The sequence below is a fragment of the Emys orbicularis genome, chromosome 10 (assembly GCF_028017835.1).
Source record: "Emys orbicularis isolate rEmyOrb1 chromosome 10, rEmyOrb1.hap1, whole genome shotgun sequence".
Taxonomy (NCBI): domain Eukaryota; kingdom Metazoa; phylum Chordata; order Testudines; family Emydidae; genus Emys; species Emys orbicularis.
The window spans coordinates 11,464,770-11,480,505 of NC_088692.1; the positions used below are offsets into that span (position 1 = coordinate 11,464,770).

General features: G+C 40.7%; 1 protein-coding gene across 1 annotated transcript in view; it reads right to left on the reverse strand.

The window, feature by feature from the left end:
* Nucleotides 1-315: 315 nt before the first annotated feature.
* EIF3B (eukaryotic translation initiation factor 3 subunit B) overlaps nt 316-15,736 on the reverse strand; it is a 32,492-nt gene continuing 17,071 nt past the window's right edge. The window contains exons 10-19 of the mRNA XM_065411561.1: nt 13,824-14,034; nt 13,146-13,218; nt 12,624-12,746; nt 11,588-11,666; nt 5,729-5,867; nt 4,991-5,116; nt 4,349-4,426; nt 3,623-3,731; nt 3,023-3,141; nt 316-857 (exon numbers count right to left, since the gene is read on the reverse strand). Coding sequence (XP_065267633.1) covers nt 3,038-3,141; nt 3,623-3,731; nt 4,349-4,426; nt 4,991-5,116; nt 5,729-5,867; nt 11,588-11,666; nt 12,624-12,746; nt 13,146-13,218; nt 13,824-14,034 — 1,042 coding nt within the window. The 3' untranslated portion in view covers nt 316-857; nt 3,023-3,037. The remainder of the gene's footprint in view (nt 858-3,022; nt 3,142-3,622; nt 3,732-4,348; nt 4,427-4,990; nt 5,117-5,728; nt 5,868-11,587; nt 11,667-12,623; nt 12,747-13,145; nt 13,219-13,823; nt 14,035-15,736) is intronic.

The window sequence follows — 15,736 nt, forward strand, 5'->3', positions numbered from 1 at the left end:
AAAGCTTGCAAATAAAACCCAGGAAATCTCCCATAATCCTGCTGTTGCCAATAGCTACACCTTGTAAGTAGGTCTCAGAAATTCACACACTGATCTTCAAATCGTTGCACTATAGTTATTAAAAACATGTAAGCCGGTCTGCCACCTAATACACCATGGACTAAATAAAGATCAGTGCAGCCATGAAGGAACTGGGAAACAAAAAACCAAATGCAGTTGCAAATTCTGAACCCTGACAGATTCATATTCAGATAATGATCAACTCTGGTCACTCAAGGGAAGATTTCTACAGAACACACGGACGGCCTTTTTTTAGTATAGGTCTGCTTTTATTTCCACGTTCAACCTGTTGAATCCTGTCACAATCTGAATGGAGGAGGGTACAGCCCACTGTAGTGCTGCTTCAGCACACTAACATACATCATATGAAAAATGGTTTTCCTGCTGATCTTTCCCCATACAAAACAAACACCTGTCCATGCACCTGGGACATAAAAAGAGTCCTCTGCAAAGAGAAGCATTGTGAGCGTGCAAGGTACTGGAAGGTGCACGGATAATGCTCACCTACTGGCAACTGTTCAAAATTGCCAACTGGTAAGCAATGCACAGGAGTCAGACAGCAAATACTGGTGGTGGATTTAAAAAGAAAGACAACCCCCTCCCAAATGAATTAAAATTTAAAAGCAGTGCCTTTCAAATAGCCCCACTGCTAGTTTAAAGGCACTACAATATGTCAGAATGGAGAGAACCTGGTGCATTCACCGTCCAGAGTGAGAGAATATGGATTAAAAATTCCGAAGATGGTGTAGGCTTTCTGAAAATAAATGAACCCTTTTTCAGTACAAGATATGGCGGTGCTGCAGAGAAGGGGAAAAAAAGGAAAAAGTCAGTACTGTGCCTCACACAAAAGACTCAGAACTCTCACAGCTGCTAGCAAGGGAAAGGCAGTTCTATAACTGCACTCCACTTACCCTTTGCTGCTGGGCTTCCCCAGTAACTCATTAGCTGAAGCCTATTTAATCCAGAAGACTGCTTCTCCCCCTTTCTTACCTCCACTCTTCCACATCCCCCAAATACTGGCAAGAGAACATACTTGGCCACTGGAACTAAAAACATATTTAGAGGGTTTAAGTGACATTTGTGCATTTTTGGATGGGTGAGGGGGTTTTAGTATTCATCCCTTACGCTGCTGCGTGCGGGTCTGCTGCTGCCTTAATTCCAGTCACTATGTGGTGAAGTGACTTACCCATGGTCAGACAGATGTCTGAGATGTTACAGGGAATTGAACCCAGATCCCTTGAGTCCTGGGCTAGTGCTGTAACCACTGAACAATATTTCCTCTCTAACACAAGTACACATTTCTCAGATCCAACAACTAGGGCTCTTGTGACAATTTGGGGAATCTGTCTGTATGATTTAGGAACTCAGATGATGAATTCTATGCAACTTTATCAAGCTGAAAACTCCATTCTGAATGACTTGCCCTTTCATTTCTCTGCCACCTTTTTATTACCTCCATGTTGGACTGAAATTCCAAGATGTAGTGGCACAGGGCTAACAGTTTTGATGGTCCTCTATTGAAAAAACAGCATCTTGAGACAAAAGCCTGGCTCCTACCCAGGAGAACTGTCAGGGGAGATGTTGCCTGGCAACAAAGTTACCTGCAGGGGTCTGTAATCACCTGAGGAGGCTAATCAGAGGTAACTTGACAGAGGAGACTAGAAAGTTAGAGGGCAGGAGCTGCTATACTTGGGGTCTTCAGCCATTTTCCCTCAGTTTGAGCTGGTGAAGCTGCTGCAGAAGCCAAATGAGACAGGAGGAAATTCTGCCTATCTGAACACAGATTGTCCGTCAAAGTAAGGGTGTGCTAGAGCAAAGGGTACTGCATTCAGGGTGTTATCTTCTAAGTGATCAGTGCTTTCTTGCTGAAGTAAAAAGCCATGGTGTCTTTAGAATCGCACGCAAAGTCTGTGTGTTTTGTGCTACACCTCATGTTTCCCTGAAGAGTCAACTTGGAACGAGAGCACCCACTGTGGCTGGAGTTCTGGGAGAGGTGTGTTTAAGCTACAAGGGAGCCTGAGCGGTCAGCACTGGTCCCAGAGGATAGGCTCTCAGGAAGGGGTGCTAGAAAGAGGAACTGCATCCTAACAGTGTGCCTAGACACACCAAGCCAGACAAGTGCTCTGTTCAGACTCCGGAGGCCTACAGTGGGATTCAGGGTTTGCATCTCCTTCACAACAGTCTGGCAAGTATCCAAGAAGGAAAGCTCCACTAGATCTGCAACACCTATTGCCAATATTTGGGGGATATATTGGAGTATGCAGCAAGGTAAGCAGCCTTCTGGATTAAAACAGGCTTCAAATAAATGCTTATAATGAATAAGCACTTTCAGTAACACTAAATACAAGTGTTTGTTACATGTTGAAATCTCAGTGGCATTTTTAGGAAGAGGTAGCAGAACGCATGAGGACTTTTGTCATTTTAAGAGCAATACCTGACTTAAGAGTATGCAACAAATTTGTTCAGTAATTAAACCTTCTTACATAGTGCATCAGAACATTGTTTACACCAATTCAAGGTTATATGGTTCCAATAACCAGAACACAAAATTTACCTCTCCACTAGCATAATTATAAACATTTCTCATACTGCATAGGCACTTTCATCAAGTGCCTGCAATGCATCATGTTTAAGAATTGGCTCAGATTCTCAGTCTTTGAAAGGATCAAAAAGAGAAGGACGTAGCACTCTGCAAAGTACCAGTAGATTTACAAGCTGACCTAACCATTCACTTTGAAGAAAGAAAGAACTTTATCATTTCTGGCCACTGGCACTACAATTGGCCATTCAGAACCTTTCAACTGAGAGCGAAGTACAAAAGCCAAGTCAAAGGTATAGAAACATTCATTTTTGCACTCTATAAGCCTTAAGCTTTCCCAGAAAGTGCTTTTACGCAGATTGGAGGTATGCTGCAACAGCTGATAGGAAAGGTATTTCTCAACTGAAAGGCAATCTGTCTTACCACAGTTTTATTGGACTACTCTGGTTCTGCAATGGTAATAATTTCTTCATTGATAAAAAACTCAACCGTCTCCTCTTCCCAGTCATCTACATTGCTGTCCAGCTCATCTGTGTCCACTCCTGGAGGAAAAGAAGAGGCATTAGTCCTGAATACCTCCACCAAGAAGGCAAAAATGCCTAATGTATTTGCTAAAAAGGAAAATACATAGCAGAGAAGCACCTTTAAAATAAGGCATTTTAATATCATCACTGGCCTCCAGCATGTTATGTGCAAAACCATCAGTACTGACCACACTGGGCAGCAACAGTAGCCTTCTCCCTACTCACCACCTCAAGATAGCAGATGGAAAAAACAAAGAATGGGAAAGAGAATAGCTGAGGAGTGAGCAAACCTGCTAGGTCATGAGTCGAGGGATTATTTTTGGCAGGAGGGGGAATGTTAAAAAGGGACCCCAACCCACCAAAGAGGAGGTCTTCGACTCCCAAACACTGATCCACTACCAAAGACTGCTTCTATAGCCTGAGTGATGTTTATTTGGTGCTTTAAAAAAAAATTACTGATAAAGCCACATCTTTACAATGCTGCTAGTGGCTGGTTTACCTCCTCGCAGCTCTAGACGCTCATTCTTCTGTTCCAAATATAATTCTTGTGCCATCTTGCGGTATTTCTTGAACTCCTCCATCATTGTACGTCTTCTTTCTACGAGCTCCTACAGAAGCAAAACAAGAGGTTAATAAGCCCATCAGTAAAGTGAGTCCTTGTGGGATGCATTTGGAAGTGATCTAGGGGTTTTCTGCTTATGAATGCAGCTACTGACAGATAATCATCAGCATTTAAGACACCTTTCTCCAGTGTGGCAAGATGGGTTTATGGTTTCTGTGAAATTTTTATACTAAAACTGGCTAACAGGCAGCCACCAGGAACCCACAAGTCCCAGCCAAGATTATTTAAGTATCTTTACTTAACTCAACAGAAATTCTTCCCGATTCCTCCTCCAACATATACCAGTAACACCATGCTTCAGTTTCTTCAAGTGAAGAACCAGCAAATTTTGCCTTACTGCCTTCCCTACACATATGCTTGTGCTTGAGTTCATAATGTTCCTGGCTGGGTCATGTGGGGACTGAATCTGGGAAACCTGGACCTAAAACACAATGGCCTCTCCTACTTGACATAAGGGATAATGTCTATTAAATTGGAGGCAGCAGCAGACTCAAAACTATATGACCCAGTCAGTGAAATGAGACAAAGACACACTAGATTAGTATGGACTACAAGTGCATCAGCTGCCTTTCATTGATTCATTGTGTCCCAGAAGCGTCTTACCTTTGAGGCTTTGGTTTGGCTTAGACGATCCTTCTGTTCAAAAATCTTGGAGTACCTCTTCAGGTCCTTCTTAATTTGCTGCAACAGAGAACTTATGTCAACCAGTACTAGAGACCACCATAATGTATAAGACAGTGCTACTTCAGGCATGCCTCGGCATACACAGCATTTTTGCAAGTTTCCTTATGTCTATAAAAAAATCCCTCTTCTCTATCATTTATAGTTTCTCTTCCTTGCTTAGGCCTATAGATACCTTCAGTTTTTCTGTACCTGGGCAACCACTGGAGTTTGGATAGCCAAAGTCTGCTCCTTATCCAAGTTTTCAACAGTCCTCTCTGCTCCTAATACCTTTCCTTCTAGTTGCCTCAGAATGTTCTCCCCCCCACTCCCCACACAAAAACAAGTTTGTAATAGGAATAGTGACAACTCAAATTGAGTACTGTTACATACACAGAACCATTTCAACATACAGATTCCTCCAGTGAATTTGTGAACAGCTCTCACATTGCCTTACCACTAAGCAGAGAGAGAAAACTCTACAGCAGTTTTCCATTCCCCAGTTTAAGCCACACCCTTGTGTGACCACTCTTGAATTCTCTACACCAATGCCCACACCAGAAGAGTTAAACTGAGATACAACACCTTTATCTGATCCTGGCTGAGCAGGGTTGGAGGTCGGGGTCTCCACAGTAGCTGGCAGAACCGGTCTTTATTGTTTTTCTGGAGGAGACGACCCTGGAAGGTCCACAGCCAGTAGGCATTGTCCACCTGGAAAACAGTAAGTGAGAAATCTCACTCATGTCTAAGGGTTTTATACTGCGCTACCCCATTGCCATATATCTGAATGCATTTCATGGAAAAATCAACAGGAAAGTCCCTAGTGGGACTCAGTCTCTGGAACGTCTACCTTTTCAGGGTGAACACACTGCTTGGGGTAGGTGTGGGTTTCCCCCCCCCTTTCTTATTTTAACTTTAAGTTGAAGTAATGTTCCTCCAAAAAAAAAAAAAAAAAAAAAAAAAAGTTATATTGCTTCAAAAATGAAGCACCTATGAAGTATCCAAACCAGAGGTGTCCACCAGCACTTCCAAGATATCTGAACTGCAGTAAGAAAGCTCCTGAACTAATCCCAAAGACTAAAAACCTTATACTTGCATATAGAAAAGATACAGTACACTAATTGGAACAACAAGGAAGTAGTTCATTGACACAGGAAAGCAATGAGTTGATATGTGAAATAGGCATGTAAGCGATTACACCAGGAGCTATTACCCACTGACAGATACAAGCAACGCTCTCTCTCTCTCGAGTAGTTAACATAGGAAAAGCCAGATTGACCCTCTTAAATACCCAGGGAGACATCACAGCAGAAACTTTAGTACCTTGTGGCTCCACCAGGACACAGATGTCACAATGTATCGGCCTGTAGGATCCCACTCTACATCCGAGGCTGTATAGTGTTCAGCAATATTCATCACGGTGCAGTCTGATGTATCAACAAATGTTAAGGCACCATTCATGCTGCAAAGGCAAACAATGAGGAACAAGATGGAAAAGTGATCCATGCCCGCTGACTTTCCTCCTGTCCCGTCCGTCCCTCCCCCCCCCCCCCCCCAAAAAAAAAAGATCAGAGGGATCTATACTAGGAGGTGACATTCTTTATGAACACACCCCACAAAATCCCATCAATATTAACAAGATTACCATTTTTTTCATTGCTGGTGTTTAAATGGGTTCTCTCAGGGTTTTTAAAAATCACACCTGTTTCTTCATATTTTTGTGAACAAACAATGGGGAATAGTTTTAACCCTTGTATCCTTCTAGGCTTAAAGTTCCTTAACATGTTTTTTTCCCCCTCCAAAGTCATAAAGAAACCACATTATGAATGCACTTGGGGTACAGACAAAATTTCACAACGATGGTGTAAATATGGTTATTTCGGTAGCAAAGAAAGTAAAAAATAAAACAGATTTCTAAATGAGAAGCAGGGCTTTTCCATTAACATGTGTAAAACCTAGTTGTACACAGAATAACCACATTAGTTTTCATAGATTCCAAGGCCAGAAGGCCATTATGATCTGATCTGATCTCCTGTATAATACAGGCCATAGAACTTCCCCAAAATAATTCCTAGAGCATATATTTTAGAAAAATCTTAACTCTTGATTTAAAAATAGTCAGAGATGGAGAATCCACCACAAACTGTTCCAATGGTTAATTACTTTCACTGTTAAAATTTTACACACTGGATTGTGTTAAACCTGTTAGACTGAAGAACCCATTGTTAAATATTTGTTCCCCATGTAGGTACTTGTAGACTGTAATCAAGTCACCCCATAACCGTTTCTTTGTTAAGCTAAATAGACTGTGCTCCCTAAGTCTATCACTATCATAGCTGAGTGACAGACACCACCGATATGGTCGACTTAGTGTACCCTCTCTAAACACATGCACATCATTTGAAAGCTTATGATGTCTACTTTAAGATGAAGTATGATAGAACGCTCAAGTGGTGCCATTACCACAGAAACAGGGATAAACAATGACACCATCAACATGTTGAAACGACCACTTTGAAAAACGTGTGTGTTATGACCCTATGTATTATTTCAAGGCATAAAATTGGATTTTTTTGAGGTCTCAGAACATCGCAACAATCTAAAAGGATAAAACAAAATAATCAGTTTGTACAGGTGTAACTGAAATGTAACACTGTTGGTGACATTTCTAGTCAACATCATCTTGTCCAGCACGAAGTGTTGAGAGCACATGGATTACCAGCATTCACAGTTCTGTGCAGTGAAGATTGTTCCGACTACAGACAGCTGATTTTGCAGTGACCCTTTACTAGTAATGGCACAAATAAGGTCTTGTAGAAGCTTAGGTGCCATTGGGCCCTTGAATATGGAAGTAGTTCATCCACATTGCAATGGTGATCCAATATTTGGTTTGCCTACGCATAAAGACATCCAAATCTTTGTTTGACAAGATGCTCTGCTGACATACTCTTCAAAACGGTCCTCACATAGTGGGAGTTTGGCCAGTGACTTGCCCTTTTTGATGGCTAGACTGAAATGAAAGCAATTCAGGTCTCTGTGGGTCTCCTTTTCTCTGTCTTGTAATGCAGCCCTGCTACCAGATTCCTTGCTGCAGAAATGGTCACTGGTCAGTCACCGCTTCAGAGATCTCGCCAAATGGGGAGTAAGTTCCCTGTATTTCTACAACGTTAAATTCCGATTCTTTCCGCAATATCAACTAGGGAGGACAGTCACATCCTATTAATGCATGGACAGCAGGAAATATGTTGCAGAAGTCAGGAGGGAGTGCATCTAATTGTATGCACAGGTATGAAGTGACACTTGTCAGCGGTGCCGGTAATGGTGCCAGTTTCAATCCATATGTTATCTGCATGTTCCATTTTTGGAAAGTAATGAACAGCAAGGACCAAACCTCTGTATCAATATGGTTCCTTTGACATCCAGAGACCCAAAAGCGGTACTGGTACATACAGCATTCAGAAGCATCTTTGTCTCTGCTTCCTCTTGAGTACTGTGCTAGTCTGAGCTTCTTTCAACACCTCTACTGGTGATGTATTTTACTACTTCCCCATTGGAAAAGCCTCCAGCAAGAAGGTGTATTTGTACTCTGGGTGCTCCTACACTGGTGCATTTTGAACCATATATTCACAGAGGAATTTTACAAGTGACTGCTTTTTGGACACCAACTTTAGAATCTCTCCATATGGAAGCAGAGGGCATCCAATTACTTGGTATTTCTTGCATCCCACTTTGGAACCTGCCCGGCGTGATCTTCCCGCACTTTTCACAGTTACAGTTATATCTGTCAAAGAGACTACAGAACTAGCTTTATCAAATCCTTCTAGGACCTGCCTCAAGTACTCAGCAGCCAATTCACTGAATGAGTGAAATTTGTCTCCAGCCATCATTTGTATGACCGCCATTGCATCTCTGATGTACACCGTGGAAAACAATTTTTGGACTAATAACTGCTCTGATGGTCTCTCCTTCTCCAGACTTAAATTTGGTGGTCTTGACCATGTGAGTAAATATCTTAATGCCAGATTTCTTGACTGGGCTGAAGCTGTGTCTCCTATCACAATCAAATGCACCTCTCACAAGTCTTCCAATTTGTTCTTCAACAACATCTGCTGTTTTAAGTAGAGACTCTTTTATATCTGATGTTACATGCAGTTCAGTAGATATGTTGAGAAGCACCTCCAGATGTGATTCAGGGTCAAAAGGGTTTGTCATATTGTTGGTAAGAGCTGTAACCCATCTCCAGTACAGAGGCAATGACTTTGTCTTCACTATTTTTTTGTTAAATCACTTCTCATAGCTGTTGCATATTCATAATATGAAGCTGTATATTGTCCTCTCTGACACGGATATGTGCATTGTCACTGAATTAAAAAGCTAGTTTCTATTCTATTTCAAAGGTTAGTACTGCATGGACAGGCAATTACAAATTAAAACCTTCTACCAGGCAGACTCAATGCTATACTGTAGACACAAAAGCTTACAAATGGAGAAGCATTACATTAGGAATTCATATGCGTTTCTATCTACCCACTATGCAGCACAAACTGTGGGCATGCAATCTACTCCTACTGGTGCACAAACTTCAGTGAGAGACTAATCTGGTCAGCAAGTTTCAACTGAAAATATAGAAAACTATGATAATCATTTATTCTTAATTGTCAAAATATCTCACATGTGATGTGAGAACATTTCATGTTAGTATATTGCAAAACATGGATATTCACCATTTTTGCCACACGCTAAAAAGCTTCATCTTTTCTGGAAAAAAAAAAAAAAAATACTACCCATGCAAATCCAATGAAAGTCTTAATACATTTTCATTTGGTAGCTTTGACCAATAAACACTACATTAAGGTGTTGAATTTAACAAACATTAAAAGCTGTAGTCACAATCGTGCTGCAATGTTTCTGGAACTGTGCACAAGAGGACACTCACTTTGGGTTCCATTGTTTCACCTTGCCTAAGGCTTACAGCACCACTTGACACCTCCATATCATACCTCAGCTAAATGTACATAGCATAAGCTTTGAAATGACATATGATGTGGGTGTAAATAAAATAAATATATGAAGATATACCGATCTCATAGAACTGGAAGGGACCTTGAAAGGTCATTGAGTCCAGTCCCCTGCTTTTACAGCAGGACAAAGTACCATCCCTGACAGATTTTTGCCCCAGATCTTTAAATGGCCCCCTCAAGGATTGAACTCACACCCCTGGGTTTAGCAGGCCAATGCTCAAACCACTCAGCTATCCCTGTCTGTATGTATGGTGGGTACATTAAACTCTAAAAACATAGCTTTTTGGAGAATTGCTGCATGCCTAGAAGGCAAATTTTCTAATCTTTCTCATGGCTCTTCTCTCAACCTCTCCAGTTTTTCCAACATCCTTCTTGAACTGTGGGGGGTGGGATAGCTCAGTGGTTTGAGCATTGGCCTGCTAAACCCAGGGGTGTGAGTTCAATCCTTGAGGGGCAAAAATCTGTCAGGGATGGTACTTTGTCCTGCTGTAAAAGCAGGGGACTGGACTCAATGACCTTTCAAGGTCCCTTCCAGTTCTATGAGATAGGTATATCTCCTTTTAAAAATAAATAAATAAAATAAAATAAAATAAAATAAAATAAAAAACCTGAACACTGTATTCCAGTCACACCAGTGCCAAATATAGAGGTGATAAAACCTCCTTACTCCTACTAGAGATTCCCATTTATACATCCAAGGATTTTAAATAACTGGCTAAGAGAATGGTCTAAGAAAGTTACAACTAACATTAGTATGGTTAATGAAAAGGAAAAATGGTATGTACAGGGCATTTATAAGGACATACAAGAAATCTTTACCTTAAGAAGCCAAGACCTGAATGCAATCCCTAACTTTTTGAGATCTTATATGACAGGAAGACAGACTTGAGGAAGAAGTGATTGCTCCCTTCAGTATCAGTTATACTTAGGCCCCTTACAAATTCACAGCCATGAGAAAAAACAAAAAAAAAACAACGACAACAAAAAAACCCACCTCAGACTGTGAAATCTGACTGTTGTGGGGGGGGGGGGGGGGGGGGGTCACGGTAATGCCATCCTTACTTCTGTGCTGCCTTCAGAGCATGGCGGCCGAAGAGTGGCAGCTGCTGGCAGTGAGCCCAGCTCTGAAGGCAGAAGTGATGGTAGCATATGGTATTGCCACCCTCACTTCTCCACTGCTGCCTGTGAAGGCAGCACAGAAGGTGGCAATACTGTGATCACCCCCTCTCCCCACAGTTTTTCGATCCTATTTTGGGTCAGATCCCCAGTTTGAGAAATGCTGACTTAAGGGCGTTACATGTTTTAACTACATATTCATGATTTATGACAACGAAGAAATTTAATATTTAAATGTGTAACCATGAAATTCAAGATGATTTTTAAATGCTATGACTGATTTACCAAAATTGACAGGGCCCCCTAGTTATATTAAAGCCAGAAAAAGCCCTGTTATTTTACCTGAGATTTTGAAAATTCTTATAAAATAAGTCATTTGTATTGCTGCTGGGGGAGAAATCTGAGGGGCTCCCTGAATAAATACATCTTTATATTTAAACTAAGGAAGTAAACAGCTGAAGTGAATTCTAAACTTAGCCAAGAGAACAACATGGTGGGTGAGATTAGAATAACCTCATTCCTCATCTTATATGATAGCAGAAGAGATAGCCAATATAAACACAGGCATCTCATTAGTTGTTTTTATAGACTAAATAAAAATGGATTTTCTGCTAGCCACAGAACAAGAGGTGTTATCTTATCTACTGAACTAACTACCTTTGCTGTAAGGAGGCCAGTTACTTCAGGAAATTAAATTTCAGGCAGAAGAGGGCAAGATGCATATGAAAATACGTAGACGTTACAAACAGGTAAATTTATCTTCAAGAAAAACTCAATCGCTTGCAAACAAATTAAAATCCATGTAGACCTTGGAAAGGCCAACTGACAGATTACCGTATGTCAAAATTAGATTCTTCCAAACAAAAATAATCCTCTTAATACAAGCAGGTTTTCTACCAGAGAATTGACAGATGGTTAAGATTTTGGCTATTTGTCTTACAGATGTCTTTATACAGTAGTGTGATGAAGACCTTTTTTTAGATCTTTGAGAGCATTACACGGGCTTAAAATGAGCTCTCTCAGAATGTCAAGTAGTGATACCCACCTTCTCAGGCCAGCCAATACTAAAAACTGCCCTTGTGGACTCCAGAATATCGTATTTGCCTGCTGCTTGTCAAACGTTTCTGAAAGGAAACAGAATTTGTATTTATGGCAACATAAAAACGATGGAAGTCTCCACCCAATGGTATCAAGAAGCTTAGTAGCAACCACACTGACAGACATTCTAGAGAGTCCTCAAAAAGGCACCTCTGAGCTCTGCAATTAACAAACAACATGTCTACTATAGTAGTATTTTAATTGGAAGAATGAAACCCAACATGGATCTGCTCTCACTGATTAAACTGAAAAGAATGGGATGATCAAACATTCAAAAAAGTGCATGTGCAGGCAGGGAGAATCAGGAATCCTCAAAACCTTAGCACACAAATTGTACCAATTTAACTAAAATTGTTTAGAAATGGATGTAGTTAAATTGGTGCAACCCCTTATGTGGATACCTCTTTTGGCATCAGAGTGCTTTTTCACAATTTACTTTAAGCTGATTCCTTGCGGACTTAAGTTAAATCAATATAAGGCACTCTTAAACCAAAATGGAGGGCAGGGAGAAGGAGAGAATGTCCAAACCGAGAGAGGGAGGAAATCCTTAAAATATTGGGGAGGAAGTATAGAGAAGGTGAATTAATGGAGAGAGGAAAGGAATACCACAGAAAGGTGGTATTTAACTTTGCCAGCAAAAGGGGTACATTCTGCAGCTAGGCAAGGCAGCAAGATTAATATTTTACCAGTGATCTTTTCAATCCCAACCCCCAGACTCTGAATAAAATGGTAATTTGGCCCTCATTACAGAATAAATTGACACCCCTGCCCTCGGGGCTGTTCTCCCAGCCCAAGACAGCTAGAGTGCAGCATGCTCAAGACATGTTCCCTCCCATGCCCTCTGCCAGGGCCCAGAAGTATCATAATCTGTCTATGAAAAAGCAACTGTAAGAAGTCTACAGGGTAAACAGGTTGATACCACCATGTAAAGTGCTTAGTGCCTAGATTCCTCCACCTGTACTCCTGCTGTCAACTCTACTTACTGATGAGCTCTATTTTCCCATTGTTTTTGACATGGTAAAAGGAGATAGAAATTCGGGGAGGCTCTCCATGCAATACAGCAAACTTGCTTCCATTTGGTTCCCAGGCAAAGGCTATGATACTTTCTGCAACAGATGTAAAGAAGTGTCAAAACCCAACATTGTACAAAGAGACAAAATTATTGAGTTAAGTCAGTCATGCTCTACACAACTTCAATTCCAAGCAGTTACTGTATACAGGACTGAAGAAATCCTGGATGCGAAAGAGAACATCCATTATGATGAGCAATTTGGTATTAAAGTACAGCAACTGAAGCAGAAAACAGTCTGCCAGGCAGTCTTTTTAGATTAAGAAATAGCTGGGCAAAGAAAGAGAAGTTTGCCACCCAATTGTCCTTCATCTGTTAAGAGCCATTAGTTGTAGCATTTTACACAATATTTTGTCAGTTTATTCACTGATGAATACTGTACGTATAAATACACAACATCAGCAAAATAGCTAGCACATGTATCTCTAGGATTTACCTTTCATTTCTACCACATCCACAGGGACCTGCTTCTCTCTCATTCGGAAGATCTCAAAGTTGGTCACCACACCCTGTGAAAGTCCACAAAAGGTCAAGTATCTAGTATAATAATTGTACAGAAAGTCATTTTAATACAGGACTATGAGGATGACTATGCAACTAGCCTAGTTTAATACTTCAAGATAATAAATCTAGACTCTTTGGTGCTCATTTCCTTAGAGGGTGGAAGATAACACGGAAAGATCACTTATTTCTAAACAGCACCTTTATTAAAATAGGATTTTCTTCAGCAAGTTGTGCGTTAACAAAAAAGGCTTTCTCCGGCACAGAAGCTGAGACTATTTCAAGAGGACAAACGTATGGTAGCTCATGCAGCGTCACCTGTGGGACCAAAACCAGCTGAAACAAATACAACAAATGCTAAAAGAAGGGGGTCAGAAATAAGACAGGCATACTTTCATTGATCTTGCAGAACCCTGATGGATAGTGATGTCAAGTCCAATGCTCATTAAGTGCCCATGGCACCTCACACATAGCCCTTAAAAACCTAACTGAAAAAATTAGAGGGTTTTGACACCAAGTAATTAATTTACACATTTCTATCAATCCATATTGAAATGCAAAAACCAAAGCAGAGACAGAATCAGTTTTATGAACACACCTAGGAAGCACATACCTGTGTACCTTTAGGAGTCCTGTCTACCTTCACACACAGATAATCTCCATTCTTTTGCCAATGCAGCTTGCAATCCACTACATTGAACAGGTTCCGCACACGGATTTCTTGTCTGGAGGGGAGCTGCATCAGTGTCACCCTTGCTGGGATATCTTTGTCTTCAGGCACCCAAAACGCAATTATGTTACCCCCTGGAGACCACGAGAAATCCCTACAGGATTGAAAAGAAGGAGACAAGATGTCATAAAAAAAAAGTCCAATTTAGTAATCAGTTAAAGATATGTTGCAGCATTCTGCGTTACATTTGATACGTTATGGTGAATCGATCAATCAGTTCCCAGGTAGCGTGATACTAAAGCTAGGCTACAGACAGGAATTCTAACGCTAAATTCAAGTGCAATGAGAACGATTAAAAATAAATTTACCAGGACCAGTTTGGTGACCCTGCAGAAAACCCAGGTTTGATTTGCCATTCACAGGTGGACAAGGAGTGATGCAGAAGCAATACATTTACATCTAGGAAAGGTAGAAAGAGTACCTCATCTCATACTGCAGAATCCCAAGTGATTTGGGAGACAGGTTGATGAAATGAGTTACAAAAAGACAACCCATTAAAGTATGTTAAAAGTACACTTCTCTCCTACAATCTGTCATACTTAGATTTCTAGCTCCCTTGTTAAGGAAGCTACTTCAGAGATCCCCATTCTCTGAGAGGCCTTTTGGAACCCTGGAAAGGTGAAAAAAGGTCAGTCATTTCGTTAGGAATCATGATGAGAATCATATAGAATTGTACAATAAGCCCAGCTACCTCAGTGCCAGCAGGTAAAGTATAGTGCACTGTTACTAAAGACTATGGAAGGCCAAATATCAGACAAGATATCCCTTTATTGATGTAATATCCTTAACTTGAGTTAAATGCATTTTGGTTTATCAAGGAGTACCATTCTGCCAACATGCAGCAGGAACATCAAAAGTTAGGTCCTTAGATCATCAAGCAATTAGATATTTCAGGCATCATTGCTAAGTTCACAAATTGTCACCAACGCATGGAAAGAGAGAAGTAGTAACAAACAGATGTCTTTACTTCTTCCCCATAGGTAGTTTCTCCACAGCTGCAGAACACACAACAGGATCATCGTCAATGAAAGTATAAACATTGACAAGAAACATGCTATCCTATTGAAATTCTAAGTATTAGTTCTATTACTGCACCAAAAGCGTAAGAGTTGAAGAGTAATATTATTCCAGTTGACTGACAGCCAACACACACTGACATAGGCATCTTCCTCAGCAAAAGACAGATTAGCGACTCTTACTGCTGACCACCAATATAGGAAGCAGATGGTTCTGGACTAGATATTAATTCTTCATTGTGTAACCACTACACAAATGCAAAGTTTTCAGTGCAAATAGATATCAGGCTGAAAGGCTGATCCATGACCTAAGAAAAGGGGATGTTCTGGGAAACAGCATTTAACACTCTCCACCCAAAACTACCTCTTATAGAGAGAAAAACTGAAAGAGCTCAGTCTGCTTATCTTTGAGAGGCAAGTTGATTACACTGTATAAGTATCTTCATGGGGAGAAAATACTGGGTACCAAAAGGCTCTTTAATCTAGTGGAGAAAGGACTAACAAGAACCAAATGATCAGAAGCTAAAGTAAAAAACAATTAAATTAGAAATAAGGCACACAGATATGGTTTATTTTAACAGTGAGGGTGATTACCATTGGAACAAACCATCAAGGGAAGTGGATTATCTTTCTTTTGACGTCTTCAAGTCAAGACTACATGCCTTTCTGGGAGATATGTTTTAGTCAGACCCAAGTTGTTGGCCTCAATACAGGGATAACTAGGTGAAATGCAATGGCATGTAATATATAGGATCTAATGGTCTCTTCTGGCCTTGAACT